A 13376-nucleotide genomic window follows, 5' to 3' on the forward strand; every position below is an offset into this window, starting at 1 on the left:
CTATCAGAGGCCAATTGAACGTGTCCCTCGTCAAGCTCGAGCATCTACCAGTGGAGTTAGACGACATAGGCATGGCTTGCATGACGAGGACAACAACGAGGCAGAGCATCGTAACCCTGAAGTGGACCCTCAAAATTGCACTAGGTCGACCGGTACACATTTTTCTACATCACTACATACACCGGTTTCGACTTTGCCACAATTTACACAATTGCCACACTTTCCTATTTATGGTACACAATTCACTCCTTCCCCACACGTACCTGCGTTTGGTTCACCATTCACGCCTTCGCCGCATATACCTGTATTTGGGTACGATGCCACTACATCTGGGGGTTCCTTACATGCAGACTTTAGCCAAATATATGATTTGCTTGGTGCCACGGGAGGTGGTTCTACTACTGTAGATCTTCCGGATTATTGCACTTTTGGTCAGACTATGTTCATGCCTACTCAGATCCAACCAATGGGCATGTCAGGACATACTGTTCCAGGAAATTTTCACGACTATCGTTCCAAAGACACTGATGACAGTGATGGGACAGCTGAGTCGACAGGCGAGGATACCCTTGTCTCTGATAACGCAGATGAAGATTATGGCCCATCTACTGCTGTTCCACAAGTGCCTGCTCTAGTTATCGGAGAATGAGTGCAACGTAATCGTCAGAGAAGGCCTGCTACTAGATATTGTTGTCCCCCGACGATATCTCAGGAGAAGGCTAAGGGCAAGGCTAAGGGTAAAGGCAAGAAAACTGCGAGACATTGTATTATTTTGTCTTCGACGATGTTTTATATCTCATCCATTTAATGCATTTCACATGACATTTAATTTAATTTTGTTGTCTACTTTTTCTGTTTAATCCAATCACTTTTAATTTGAATAACGTTAAACATTTTCAAAATAAAGAAGTACAAGTTATTTTATTAAACCCTATAATTGGATAGAAGGTTCCCTATACGATAATACCTACAAAACAAATAAATACTAGTCGTTTTACAGCTATTTTAATAGATTAAATTATTAAAACTAATTATCGTATATCAAATAATGACACGCAAATAATTCTTCATTTCTACAAATATGTTATTAATCTTTTTATACGATTACATTTTATATGAAAATTCAAATATATAAATCGTAATTCATATTATAATTTTTCATTTTTTGACACAATTACGGTTCCTTTAACATTCTGTGTGCATGATACATAATAAAGTTAAAATTAACAAATCATAATAATATTAAGCAATACTTTCATCCATTACGCAATCACTTCAATTTAAATCATATTATTAAATTATTTTTTAAATTTAACAAATCATAACAGTTACACATGTTATATAACTTAAACTTGATAAAATGGTAAACATTAATTCTTTAAGAATTCCCTAAATCCTTTAACAAATGGATCAAATTTTTTAAATCTAATCTCCTTTAAAATGCTAAAATTCTTGCGAGCCCAATGTTTGTTTTTAAAATTTTGTCAAACTGAATGCATTGTTTTTAAAACTTTTCATTTTAAATAATTTTTACAGAAAAATTTTTGCCGAATTCCCAATTGAATTGGACAAAGATATTTTTTTTAAAAAAGCATTTCTAAATCGCCGGGCCGAAGGATTTTTTATTAAAACAAATTCTAAATTATCTGTAACCGTAAACCCTAACCCTAACCCTGACCGTAAATGTAACCCTAAGAAAAATTTTTCTTTTTTACTGAGGAGGAGGATTTAAAAAAAAATATATTTCTGACCGTCGCGCCATGTTGGACCGATGGTCAAAAGATTTAAAAAAAAAAATATTCCGGACCGTCGCGCCATATAGGAGACCGATATGGCGCGACGGTCAGAAATATCTGACAGCTCTGACCGTCGCTCCAACATGGCGCGACGGCTAGAACAACTTTAAAAAAAAAAAAAAATTTGCTGCCCGTCGCGCCATGTAGGAGCGACGGGTATAGAATGATACAACAGAGCTAATGGACCACATTTGACGGAACTTTTTGGCAAGTATCTATATTTTAATCAATTAGCCCAGTTCTACCAACTTTAGAAGGGAGATGCTTGGCCCCTACTCTTGTTTATTAATAAAAGCTGGAGTTGGCATCCTTTCCCCATGTACGGGATATTGCCATTAAGGTAAAAAAAAAAAAAAAAAAAAAAAAAAAAGTCTTGTGTGAGATTATAGTAAAATTAAATAGCTTGCTTTGCTCCTTTTTTAAATCTTTTTGTGTAATTTGGACAATTATATTCACGATTATTTTCAATACGCGATATTAAGTTCCTTTAAAAAAGAAACACCTAAAGATCAACACTCTTAACCCACAAATATTGAAGTCCCCTGCAGCTTTAGAGAACTTGAAAATAGCCAAGAAGACATTGATCAAATGGATAAAATTGAGACCCAAGAATTATAAGTCTTGGATTCTAATCTCTTTTTTTTTTGTCAACACGATAAATTCTATACCACAACTACTCTACACTAGGGAGAGGGGACCTAAAAAAGTCAAGGAGAATTCAGTGAATCACTACCAGTCCAGACAGGTACCTACGTATCTGTTGGCGAAACATTTTCAGGAAAACCTGGATATTAGAATGTAGACCAAGAAATTTGATCACTTACCTATACCCAAGTAAAGTTTTAAAGATCTCTCAAGTCTTAAAGCTCTCTAATCCCCCTACTCCATCCTTACTTCTTAAAACCCACACTTCCCTTGCTTAGAAAAAAAATAAAAAAAAAAAACTTGAATATAGAACTCTTTGGCTTACTTTAGGTGCTTTAGTAAAAGATGAATGAAGTTAATACAGCAAAGTCTGATCTTCAGAAAGAAAACCTTCTGCCCCAATTTTCTTGAACTCATGCTCAATCTGATCTGGGGATGAAAATCTCCAACCTCTGTTTCCTCCCAAGTCATGTTCAAGGTTCATTGCCAAGACAAGTATCTAAGCCAGTCAAGCTCAGAATGAGCAAAAAGTGACGGAAAGATCACTAGTGTGGCCAATCATGGTGTTTAAACTCTAGTATGATAAATTTAAGGTTTACATTCTCTGCATGTCCAATAAAGTGTGTTAAATTGTTTTCGACATTTTAATATACCTCACCAAGGACAAAAAACCGATTAAGTAAGAAAATGATGTTTATTCATTGTAAAAAGAGAAGAACTTGTACATGTATAATCAAACATCGAATATCCCATATTGATGACAACAGTAACAGTATCCAGGACCCTTAGGAAAATATGCCAGCCATATTCACCATTCTTCTAAGAGACGTCAGAAAGAAGGATCTAAAGTATCGAAAAGTAAAAGGGGGAGTACAAAAATGAAGGTTTTCGATTCCACCAAGACAATTGCTGTGATGGATCAAACTGAACCCCATCCACCACCGCCAGGAGTAAAAATCTGAAGAATTTCGCCAGCATGAACCTGGACTGTATTTTTCCCTCCAAGAAATACCCTCCGTTTATCTTTTGTAACGAGGAAGTTTGCACCCCGAGCCCCATCTTTTCCTCCCTTCAAACCCCTAGGGGCATGTACACGCCTTTCTGAAAGGATGCTCATGACAACAGGACGTCGAAATTCAATCTCCCTGACGAGACCATCACCTCCTCTATGCAATCCTGCACCACCGCTATTTTCTCTCAATCCAAACTGATGCAGAAAAACTGGATATCTTTGCTCAAAAATCTCCGGATCAGTCATGCGAGTATTGGTCATATGACACTGGACTCCACTGGTTCCATCCCAACTGGCGCCAGCTCCACTTCCACCTCCAATTGTCTCATAGTAGCCGAAAGTATCATCCCCAAAGGTTAAGTTGTTCATACAACCTTGAGAACAAGCACATGCCTGAAATGCAGCAAGTATAACATCAGTTACTCTTTGAGATGTTAGGACATTCCCACCCACAACCGCAGCTTTGTCACTTGGAGACAGAAATGAACCAGGAGGAATGTATATTTTCACAGGTGCCAAGCAGCCTTGATTAAGAGGAATGTCAACATTCACCAAACAGCGTAGGCAGTAAATGACTGCTGCAGCAGTGACTGCTTCTGGTGCATTCCAATTACCACAAACTTCTGGGCTTGTCCCAGAAAAATCAAAAAACGCTTCACCTTTCTTACCATCAATAGTGAGTTTTAGGTGTATAACAGACCCATCATCCATGTAATCTTCCTCTTCAATGGTCACTGAATCTCCCTCCTTAGACTTGGTTGACTCGGAGACGACACTGGATGCAATAGACTTGAGCATTTCTCTCACTGCTTCCTCTGCATTATGCTGCACATAACTCATATAAGCCTGGACAGTCTCCAAGCCATACTGCTCAATGAGCTCCTTAATAAGGGATATTCCCCTTTGATTTGCAGCAACTTGAGCATGAAGATCTGATAGATTATCTTGAAGTCTTCGTGTTCCAGGTATGTTGTAAGCTGAACCATCAGTGCCTGGGAACTTGAGAAGTTTGTTGATTCCTTCTTCCTGGAAAATTCCCTTCTCTACAAGCTTAAATGCCTTTATTGCTGCTCCTTCTTCCCATATAGCCTTGGAAAAAGGAGGCATACTTCCAGGAGTTATACCTCCAATCTCAGCGTGATGCCCTCTGCTTGCCACAAAGAATACCAACTTCTCTTTGTCAAAAACAGGCGTGATAACAGTAATATCAGGTAGGTGGCTACCACCAGCAGAAGGATGGTTAGTAACCAGAACATCTCCTTCGTGCAAATCATTGCCCCAGTACTTCAACTGCCACCGGACACTGCTGGACATAGCTCCCAAATGGACAGGGACATGAGGGGCGTTCGCAACAAGACCCCCGTCAGGACCAAATAGAGCACAGGAGAAATCTAGACGTTCCTTAATATTTGTTGAGATGGAAGTTCTCTGTAGTGTCCGTCCCATCTGTTCAGCTATCCCCATAAACCTGTTATTGAAGATTGACAGCTGCACAACATCTGCAACATTTCCGGATGCTTTATTCCCAGCTGAAGTTGATTCTATCTCAATTTTGATGTTGCCATACTTTGTAATCAGTGCCTTGCACTTGGGCTCCACAATCACAGTGCTATTGCCATTTATAATGATTGCTGGGCCAGGAATGACATGGCCACAGCCTAGCTCCTCAAGTTTCAACAAGGGTGTATCCTGCCAACCATCACCAAAATAAACCTTGTAGTAACCTCCAACTTGAGGGGTCCTCATGGCAGCATCCAGGGCCCGTGGCTTCAATATATTGGTGACTCCAATACCACGAACTCTTACATCACATATATGGATATTTCTGTTTTGAAGTTTAAATCCATATTCTCGTTGGAATAACTTAACAAATTCAACAGCATAATCACCTCTCGATCCATCTTCATTAACAGGGCTCTTTACCATGATCGCAGTATCGGTCCCTTCATACCTTAAATTGAGATATTCTTCTGTTTTTATATTTCCCTCTCTAAATCCTTGCTCTTGCAATTTCTGTTTTACCTGCTTCAACAAATTAGCTTCTCGGCTAGAGACCTCCAGCAAGGACTCAGGGCCATAAACAGCAGAATAGGGCTCCTGTGCCTCCTCTACAACATCTGCCAACCCCATCCCATATGCACTCAAAATCCCACAGAAACGGTGAATAAGCACTTCCTTCATACCCAGTGATCTAGCAATTGCACACGCATGCTGGGGTCCAGCACCTCCAAAACAAGCAAGAGCATGGTTACTTGTCTCATGGCCCTTCATCTCAGTCAATTGCCGTATTGGACGGCACATGGTTTCATTGGCAACCTTAACAAATCCCAGTGCAATCTCCTCCACTGTCATATCCTTTGCTGATGAATCCTGGCTCTTGCGGTACGAGTTAATTTGTTTTGCAAGTTTCTCAAATGCAGCTCTAGTTGCATTAATATCTAATGGCTGATCTTCATTTGGACCAAAAATTGATGGGAAATAATTGGGAATCACATACCCCAGAATAAGATTTGCATCTGTCACAGCTAACTCCCCACCTTTCCTGTAGCAAACAGGTCCTGGATGTGCACCCACAGATTCTGGTCCTACTCTGAAAGCTCCAAATTGGAACTTCAGTTTAGATCCCCCGCCAGCAGCAACAGTGTTTATGTCAAGCTGAGGTGCTTGGATTATTGCTCCAGCAATCTGTGTTTCGATGACTTGCTCATAATTACCAGCATATCGGCTTACATCAGTGGATGTACCACCCATATCAAAACCAATGAGCGGCTTATCTGTTTCAAGCCCATAAAGAGTTTGTGTGTAGCCAACTACACCACCTGCAGGACCTGACAAAAGTGCTTTGTGGCCTGAAAATCTACTTTCAGGTGCAAGTCCTCCATCTGATTGCATGAACAAAACATTCAACTTCCCCAGACCCTCATCAAATTTGGACATAAATCCTGATAAATACTCTTTAATAACAGGAGTAAGATAGGCATCCACACTGGCAGTGAGACCCCGAGGAACAGCTCGAACCATAGGAGTCAAAGCAGATGACAAGGAAACATGCCTGAAACCCAAACTCAAAGCCAACCGCTCCACAAAAACTTCATGGTCAGGGTAAGTGTAAGAATGCATTAAAACAACAGCTAAGCAACTGATGCCTTTCTTCAACAAACTTTCGAGCAAAGGCCTTAGAGCTTCCTCATTTAGGGGCTTCGTAACCTTGACAAGCTCGCCTGAAATGCCTTTAATTATATATGCAGAAGAATCTGGAGTTATTTTCTGATCGTCAGGCACAAGTTCAACTCTCTCATCAACTTCTATGACCTCTTCATAAAGATTTGAAGGTTTTGATACAGTGAGGTCAAAGATATTGGGACGGGCCTGGTTGCCAATCTGCAGCAGATCCCGAAAGCCCTGAGTGACACATAGCGCAATTCGTTCCCCTTTTCTCTCCAACAAAGCATTTGTTGCTACAGTGGTTCCCATTCTTATCCACTCTATCTTATCTGTGGGAACTTTTGAGCTTCGTGAAAGTTTTTCCCCAGTATATTCTTCCAGTATCCTCCTAATTCCTTCAACAGGAGCATCATCATAGTTAGATGGATCAACCGACAACAATTTCATAACTCGGCCTTCAGAGTGTCCAGGAATTTCTGCATAAACATCAGTGAATGTCCCACCTCTGTCAATGCAGAACCTAAGTTTCTCTCTGGCAACGCTTCCCATTGTCAAACGCTCAAAAGTAGGAATGTTCCAGCAACTACAACCAAAACCTACAACAATAACCAATAAAGATATGGTAATTGTTGCAGTCATACAAATCATTTGATTAAAGAATTCGTAGAAGTTTCATATTCTCCAACTCATGAAAGGTAATATTCTAATAATGGCAGGAAACCGGTTAAAGAAAGAAGAAAGATAAAATCACTGGATTCAAGTCCCAAACCAGTTAAAGAGAGAAGAAATTGATTAGAAATGGTGCAGCATAGTTAAAAGCTTCACATTCACAACAACCAAAAGTAAGGGAAAGAATGAAGAAAATTACATCTCAAAAGCCCATTTCTAAAATGGTCTCTCCAATTATGGAAACAACCAAAGAAGAGATTAAAGATCATTCTCTCAGACCCAAAAAAAAAAAATAATAATTTACAGACCTATACTTGGCTATCATATTTTGGCAATGTTAAAGTATGACTGATGACAATGAGAAACCAGCAACTTGTAAGAACTTAAGGAAATCATGTCCATGATTAATTCTATATGATCGTACAAAATATAATGAGGGAAAAATCAAAATACACTTGCCCAATACTCTATGCTGGATCCATCTCACATAACCACTACTGAAACAGTTCAAATACAGTTAGCCAAGAAGCAAATAACACAAGAACCTATCCATTACTACAAGCGAAGAATGATGCTAAAAAAAAGGACATTTGCTGGATCAACATCTACAATATATTGTTAAAATAATAGAATGTTAGATTAGGGGTTACTTTTCGTTGGGTCCAAAAGATTTTGAGCTTTGAGCCAATTTTAAAATGATCATACTCTGACGGTTCATTTTCACTTGCAGTTACAAATTTGATAAAATTACCAAAAACAGTTTATGCTAATATGACTCTCCAAAAATTGATCTACAATGGCTATTGACTGTAGGACAAAATGTTGAAAGATGAGCTATCCCAACACTGTTACTCCTACAGGAATTCTTTTTTATCTTTTAAATAATTTGCATTCAACAGAGACCCAAAAAAAGGCATGATTGTATTAATATTTGATGTTAAAGATCAAATTTTTGTCTAACAATGCAAAAAACCATTATATTGCAAACCATTATATTCAAATTTTTCTTTGCCAAACCATTAGACATCAAGCTAATAAGAAGACAAGAACCAATATGTCCTTTAATGATGTTGGAATAAGTGGGAAACTTGAATTGACACTGAATGGTGTAGTCTCATCACTAATGATAATTGAAAACAAAGAAAAAGCATTATAACTTGATAGACAAGGGAAGCATTTCAATGAATCAAGCTCTACAAATATTTATAGAGAGGAAGAATAAGTCAATTCTTCAAAGAAAAGTAGGGGGAAAATCAAATTTGAGAAAGAAACATTCAATACAGGGCTTAAAAGGTCCTTGCAGTATGTTTATTTGTTAAAACGACTTGACCAGCACATTGGCCATCAACAAAATTCAAATGATCTAGATCCTAGAAAGGAACATATGATGCACCTCTAGCTCTTGGTTCATGATATGTTGCCCAGAGAAAACCTAGAAGACGGAGAATGTAAGAGGAATAAGGGTGCAATAAGACTGCACATGAGGACTAAGGAAATGAAATCTGTGGGTGTGGAGTCTGTGAGGACTGAGAAGTGATGCAGAAAGTAAGAAAGGGATTAAGGCAACCCAAGAAGCCAGAAGTCTATCGGTTATTCGAATTTTTTACATAACATAAGTTCTCAATTCCTTGATTACCAAAACAAAACCCCATAAAAACAAAGAAAAATGTCCCCAACTACTAAAATTAAGGCCGAAAGAGCCTACTAAATTACCGAAAGAAGCTTGAAGTCATTTGTATTTAAAATTTTCTCATTTAACACATTCATCAAGTCCATTTGTAGATTAGCAGAACACAACCAATCAATTAAAAACAAGCAAATGAACAAATATCAATAGAAGAAATTAAAACCAGATCAATGATTAACATTAACCGTGCTATTCTTCAAGGTAAGAACCATGTCACTGTCAACTGAGACATCTGTTGAAACAGTTCAGGACAGCTCCAATTGTCTAGGATGAACTTAAAACATCAAACAACTAGGATGAAAAGACAAAGAACATGAAATCAAGACATCACACGACTAGGATGAAACAAAAACCCAGGACATACTCAATAAGGTTGCATTCTTAAACTTGGAACCAGAAATATTCATTAACGGTAGCTTTGCACTCAATACTGTAGAATAAGTGAATAGGTAGCAATTTTCTAATAAATTCATAAATTACACATATACCAATGTAAGGTCATCTTTCTAATTATCCAAACTGCTAAGTTCTCAATCTCTAATACAAGAAAATGCCAAAACCCCAACTCAACAAAAGCTGCAGAAACTCAGTCAAGCCCAAAATCCCAGAAGAAAAGAAAAGAAAGAAAACCCAGGAACAAATATAAAAACTTTTCATGAACACTGATAAGATGAACAAGAAGACAAGGATGACATTACAGTGATGGATTAGATAGCACACCTTTGAAGACGAGAACTGGAGATGTAGATATGGATATAGAAAAAGCAGGCTGCTGAAGGCTATTTATAGCGTTAGGATGAGATGGAAGGAACTGAAAATATGATTAATGAATAGGCTGGATTTAGATAGTTGTACTCATAATTTTGATAGGGATGGCTTTGCCTATGGGGATGAATTGTATGCAATTTTGTCAGCCATTGAATAGGAGTTGCAGGGATGGTTTGAGGGGAAAAATAATTCCAAGATTTCACAGGGTATGACACGACGGCATTATGTAGGAGATAAATAAATTTTTTTCCGGTGGGGTCAAAGTCGATTAAATTATCCTCTTCGACAAAAAGGAAAATGCGGGGAGATTTTGAGGGAGTTTGGAGTGAAGACCATGATTGATTATATTTATGTGGTAATTAAGAGGGTTATTATCACTTTACATCCTTAACGTTACGTGTCACTATTAATTTTCTTCCTAACGTTATTTTTTATAGTAATTTTATCCCCAAAACTAATAATCAAAGTTAACGGAGTTTATTAATTCCTGTAATAAGACATGTTTAACCTTTAAAATTATTATCAATTTATCCCCATAAACTATAACTTTATTATCAATTTACCCCCTAAAATTAATTATAGACAATTTATCCAATCATTAAACCAACTTAGCAAGTTAAAAAACTTCATAAAATAGTACCCGCTCTTTTGTATAATAAAAACAAGGGTTATTATCACTTTACTCCATTAAACTATATCACTACTATCAGTTTGTCCCTTAATGTTATTTTTTAGTCAGTTTACCCCATAAATAAATCAACTCAGCATGTTAATAAAATTTTGACAAAAATAGTCTTTTATTGTATAGCATTACTACATTGTTATTATCACTTTATTTCTTTAAATTATAGTGATATAATCGGTTTATTCTCTGACTTTATTTTCTAGATATTTTACCCTATCGTTAATCTAAAAAGTATGTACAAAATTTTTAAATGTATTTACTTTTTTCTATATAATTAAAAATAAAAAAAGTTGGAATAATTATTTATCTTTTTTTCCACTGTAAGATTCCAAAAACATAAAAATAAAAGGGTTTTCTCAAATTTTTTTTTTCATACTTATTAATACTAGGAAAAGAAAAGGAGATTGGATAGAAGGAGACAAAAAACTAGATTTTACAAAGAAAGAAAATAAAGGGAAAAGCTAATATTATTGTATTACTTTAATGTTCTCAAGATTACGATTGGAATTGAGTAGTAAACAGAAACGTAAAAGTAATTTTAAGATAATAAAAATATTGAATTCATTCTTATTTGTATTAAAAAAAGGAGTTGAGCTCTCTCTCTCTCACTCTCTCCCCCCTATTTTTCTTTTTTTCAATATTAATAAAATTGCCAAGAAGAAAGATATTAATGTTTTGACTTTTTTCTTGATAATAAAAAGGAGAAGAGTCACTCCAAATTTTTTATTGTTTCTATTATACAAAAAAGAGGGTAGTATTTTGTAAAGTTTTTTAACTTGCTAAATTGGTGCAACAAGTATAAATTTTTTAACTTGACCAATTGGGGCAACAAGTATAATTTTTTGAAAAGTTAGAAAATTCTGCAGAAAAATTGCAAAACAGAGAAAACACGGCTCAATACGCAACAAAAAGTCACATTTTCTGCTGCCGCGTATTCCTTTCTACAACATTTCAATAGAAAATGCGGTCTCTAACATGCGACCTTAGGTCTAAGCCTACATATTCATTCCTGCATTTTCAAGCTTCTTTTAATAACAAAAAACATAGGTTTCTTTCATTCCCTTTCTTCTTCTTCTTCTCGCGTTTTCTCCCAACCAACACTCACACAATTCACAAACACTCAATTTTACTCCATTTCTTTGTTAAAAATCATCAACCCAACACCTTTTATCCCTCATAGAGCCACTTTAATTAATTGAAATCCAAGAAAAACATCCAAAAATTCAGTTTTTAAGAGAATGAGGGTTAGGGTTATTAGTTCTTAAAATTTTTAATTGGAGGTCAATTGAGGTGATTTTCATAAGGCTTTTGGCATAATCTTTTTCTTCAAACATCATTTTATGTGATTGAGATATCATGACAAGAGGAAAAGGACCTATTATTCGTGAGCCTTCCTCCTCTAGCACCGAGAATAGTGAAGAAAGTGAAGAGATGGAGATGAGCGAGGAGATAGAAGAAAGTGAAGAAGAGAGATCTCTTTCGCCTCAACCTGTGATGAGGTGTCAACGAGAGAGTACATCTAGACGCTCCGAGGCCGATGTTTATGATAGTGTCAGGTTTTCAATTCGAAGGAATCAAGAGTGGCACAAAACTCATGCTAATTTGGAGTTTATCTTTGAAAAACATATTAGTTTGAAGATTGAGACAGTTTATCATATTTTTGAGACATTTACCCAATTTGATTGGGTGTCGATTCTCACTTTGCCAACTCATTACTACTCGGACTTGGTGCGTGAGTTCTATGCCAACATTATCAACAAGGCAAGTCACAGTAGAGAGTTGGTGGACTCTTGGGTGCGTAGTACTTGAATCTACTTGACTCGTGATCTCCTTGCGCGCATTTTGAGTTTTAATAATACTAGTCCAGTTGTTGATTTGAAGAAAAGGTTCGTCGCTTGCAATAAGAGATGGGATCCATCACACGCCATGTCTTGATTTGGTCTCGAGTATCAACCTTATCGATACTCAAGGAAAGAGACATGGTTGCTAGCGTTTTTTATACTCATTATCTATATGATAGCACATAACATGATCCCAAAAAAGAGTGGTCACGGGGAGGTCCAAAAAAGTGATATCTACTTTTTGGACTATATGTTCTGCAACCGGGAATCTACCTATGCTTGCATTCCGCTGCCAACATCATCATCAGTTACATAAGGTCGATGGCGAGACAGCGCACTACTTCTTTCAAGCTTGCATTTCCCCATCTCCTATCGTTAGTGTACAAGTGGGTGAGAGTGAATTTGAATAGAGTTCTTCGAGTAGCTATTCGCCCCAGTATAGAATTATTAGTTTCTTCACTTCATGGCATGGAAATTGCTATAGAGCATATTCCTTTGCCTACTCAAGAGCGGCGATAGAAGACATGTCATGGCCAAAACGAAATTGGACCCTTCACTGCTACTCTATCTCCTCCACCACCTCAATCCAATTGGCAGAGATTTTTTAGTCGATTGGATACAATTGAATATCAACCGGGTCAATGGATATTTGCATGTGGCGCATTGAAGAGCATTTGGACATATCATCTCCTCACGATGATAAAACCGCAGATGATTGAAGACGCACTGGCCTCTTGGTGCCTTTTGCTTTTGCTTCCATGTTTCTTAGTAGTTTTCTTTTCATCTTTTCTTTATAGAATATTTAATTTTCACTTATCATTTTGCACTTGAAATTTGTGACAGTTTTAATTGATTTTGGTCGTCGATGGTTCGTGACTCAAGGTTGAATTGGACCGTAGCCATTGAATTGGGGAGTAACTTGTTCTTATTTTCTTTATTTTCTTTCCCTACACATTACGAACAATATGTATGTTAAGTGTAGGGAGAAGAATGTCTTAAATGTCTTAAATAGAGGTTACTTTTGCATTTAAATGTTTGGACATGTTATTGAAAAATTATTTTGTGATTTAAATTGTTGATTTTTGAGTATTATTGGTAGGGAGTTTTG

At 36.9% G+C, this 13376-nt stretch overlaps 1 protein-coding gene across 5 annotated transcripts; it reads right to left on the reverse strand.

Moving 5' to 3' along the window:
* Window positions 1-3116: 3116 nt before the first annotated feature.
* On the reverse strand, window positions 3117-9997 carry LOC113708654 (5-oxoprolinase 1). Of its 5 annotated transcripts, none has more exons than XM_027231207.2 (2): window positions 9695-9997; window positions 3117-7214 (listed from the first exon to the last, which is right to left on the reverse strand). In XM_027231207.2, the coding sequence occupies exon 2, from the start codon at window positions 7165-7167 to the stop codon at window positions 3361-3363; it is 3807 nt and encodes a 1268-aa protein (XP_027087008.1). In that variant the 5' UTR covers window positions 7168-7214; window positions 9695-9997; the 3' UTR covers window positions 3117-3360. The 5 variants fall into 5 exon arrangements, with proteins under 5 accessions (XP_027087008.1, XP_071920355.1, XP_071920356.1 ...); XM_072064254.1 differs by having other exon boundaries at window positions 9673-9948; XM_072064255.1 differs by lacking the exon at window positions 9695-9997 and adding an exon at window positions 9463-9666.
* Window positions 9998-13376: the final 3379 nt, after the last annotated feature.

This window comes from Coffea arabica, chromosome 9c (genome assembly GCF_036785885.1).
Source record: "Coffea arabica cultivar ET-39 chromosome 9c, Coffea Arabica ET-39 HiFi, whole genome shotgun sequence".
Taxonomy (NCBI): Eukaryota; Viridiplantae; Streptophyta; class Magnoliopsida; order Gentianales; family Rubiaceae; genus Coffea; species Coffea arabica.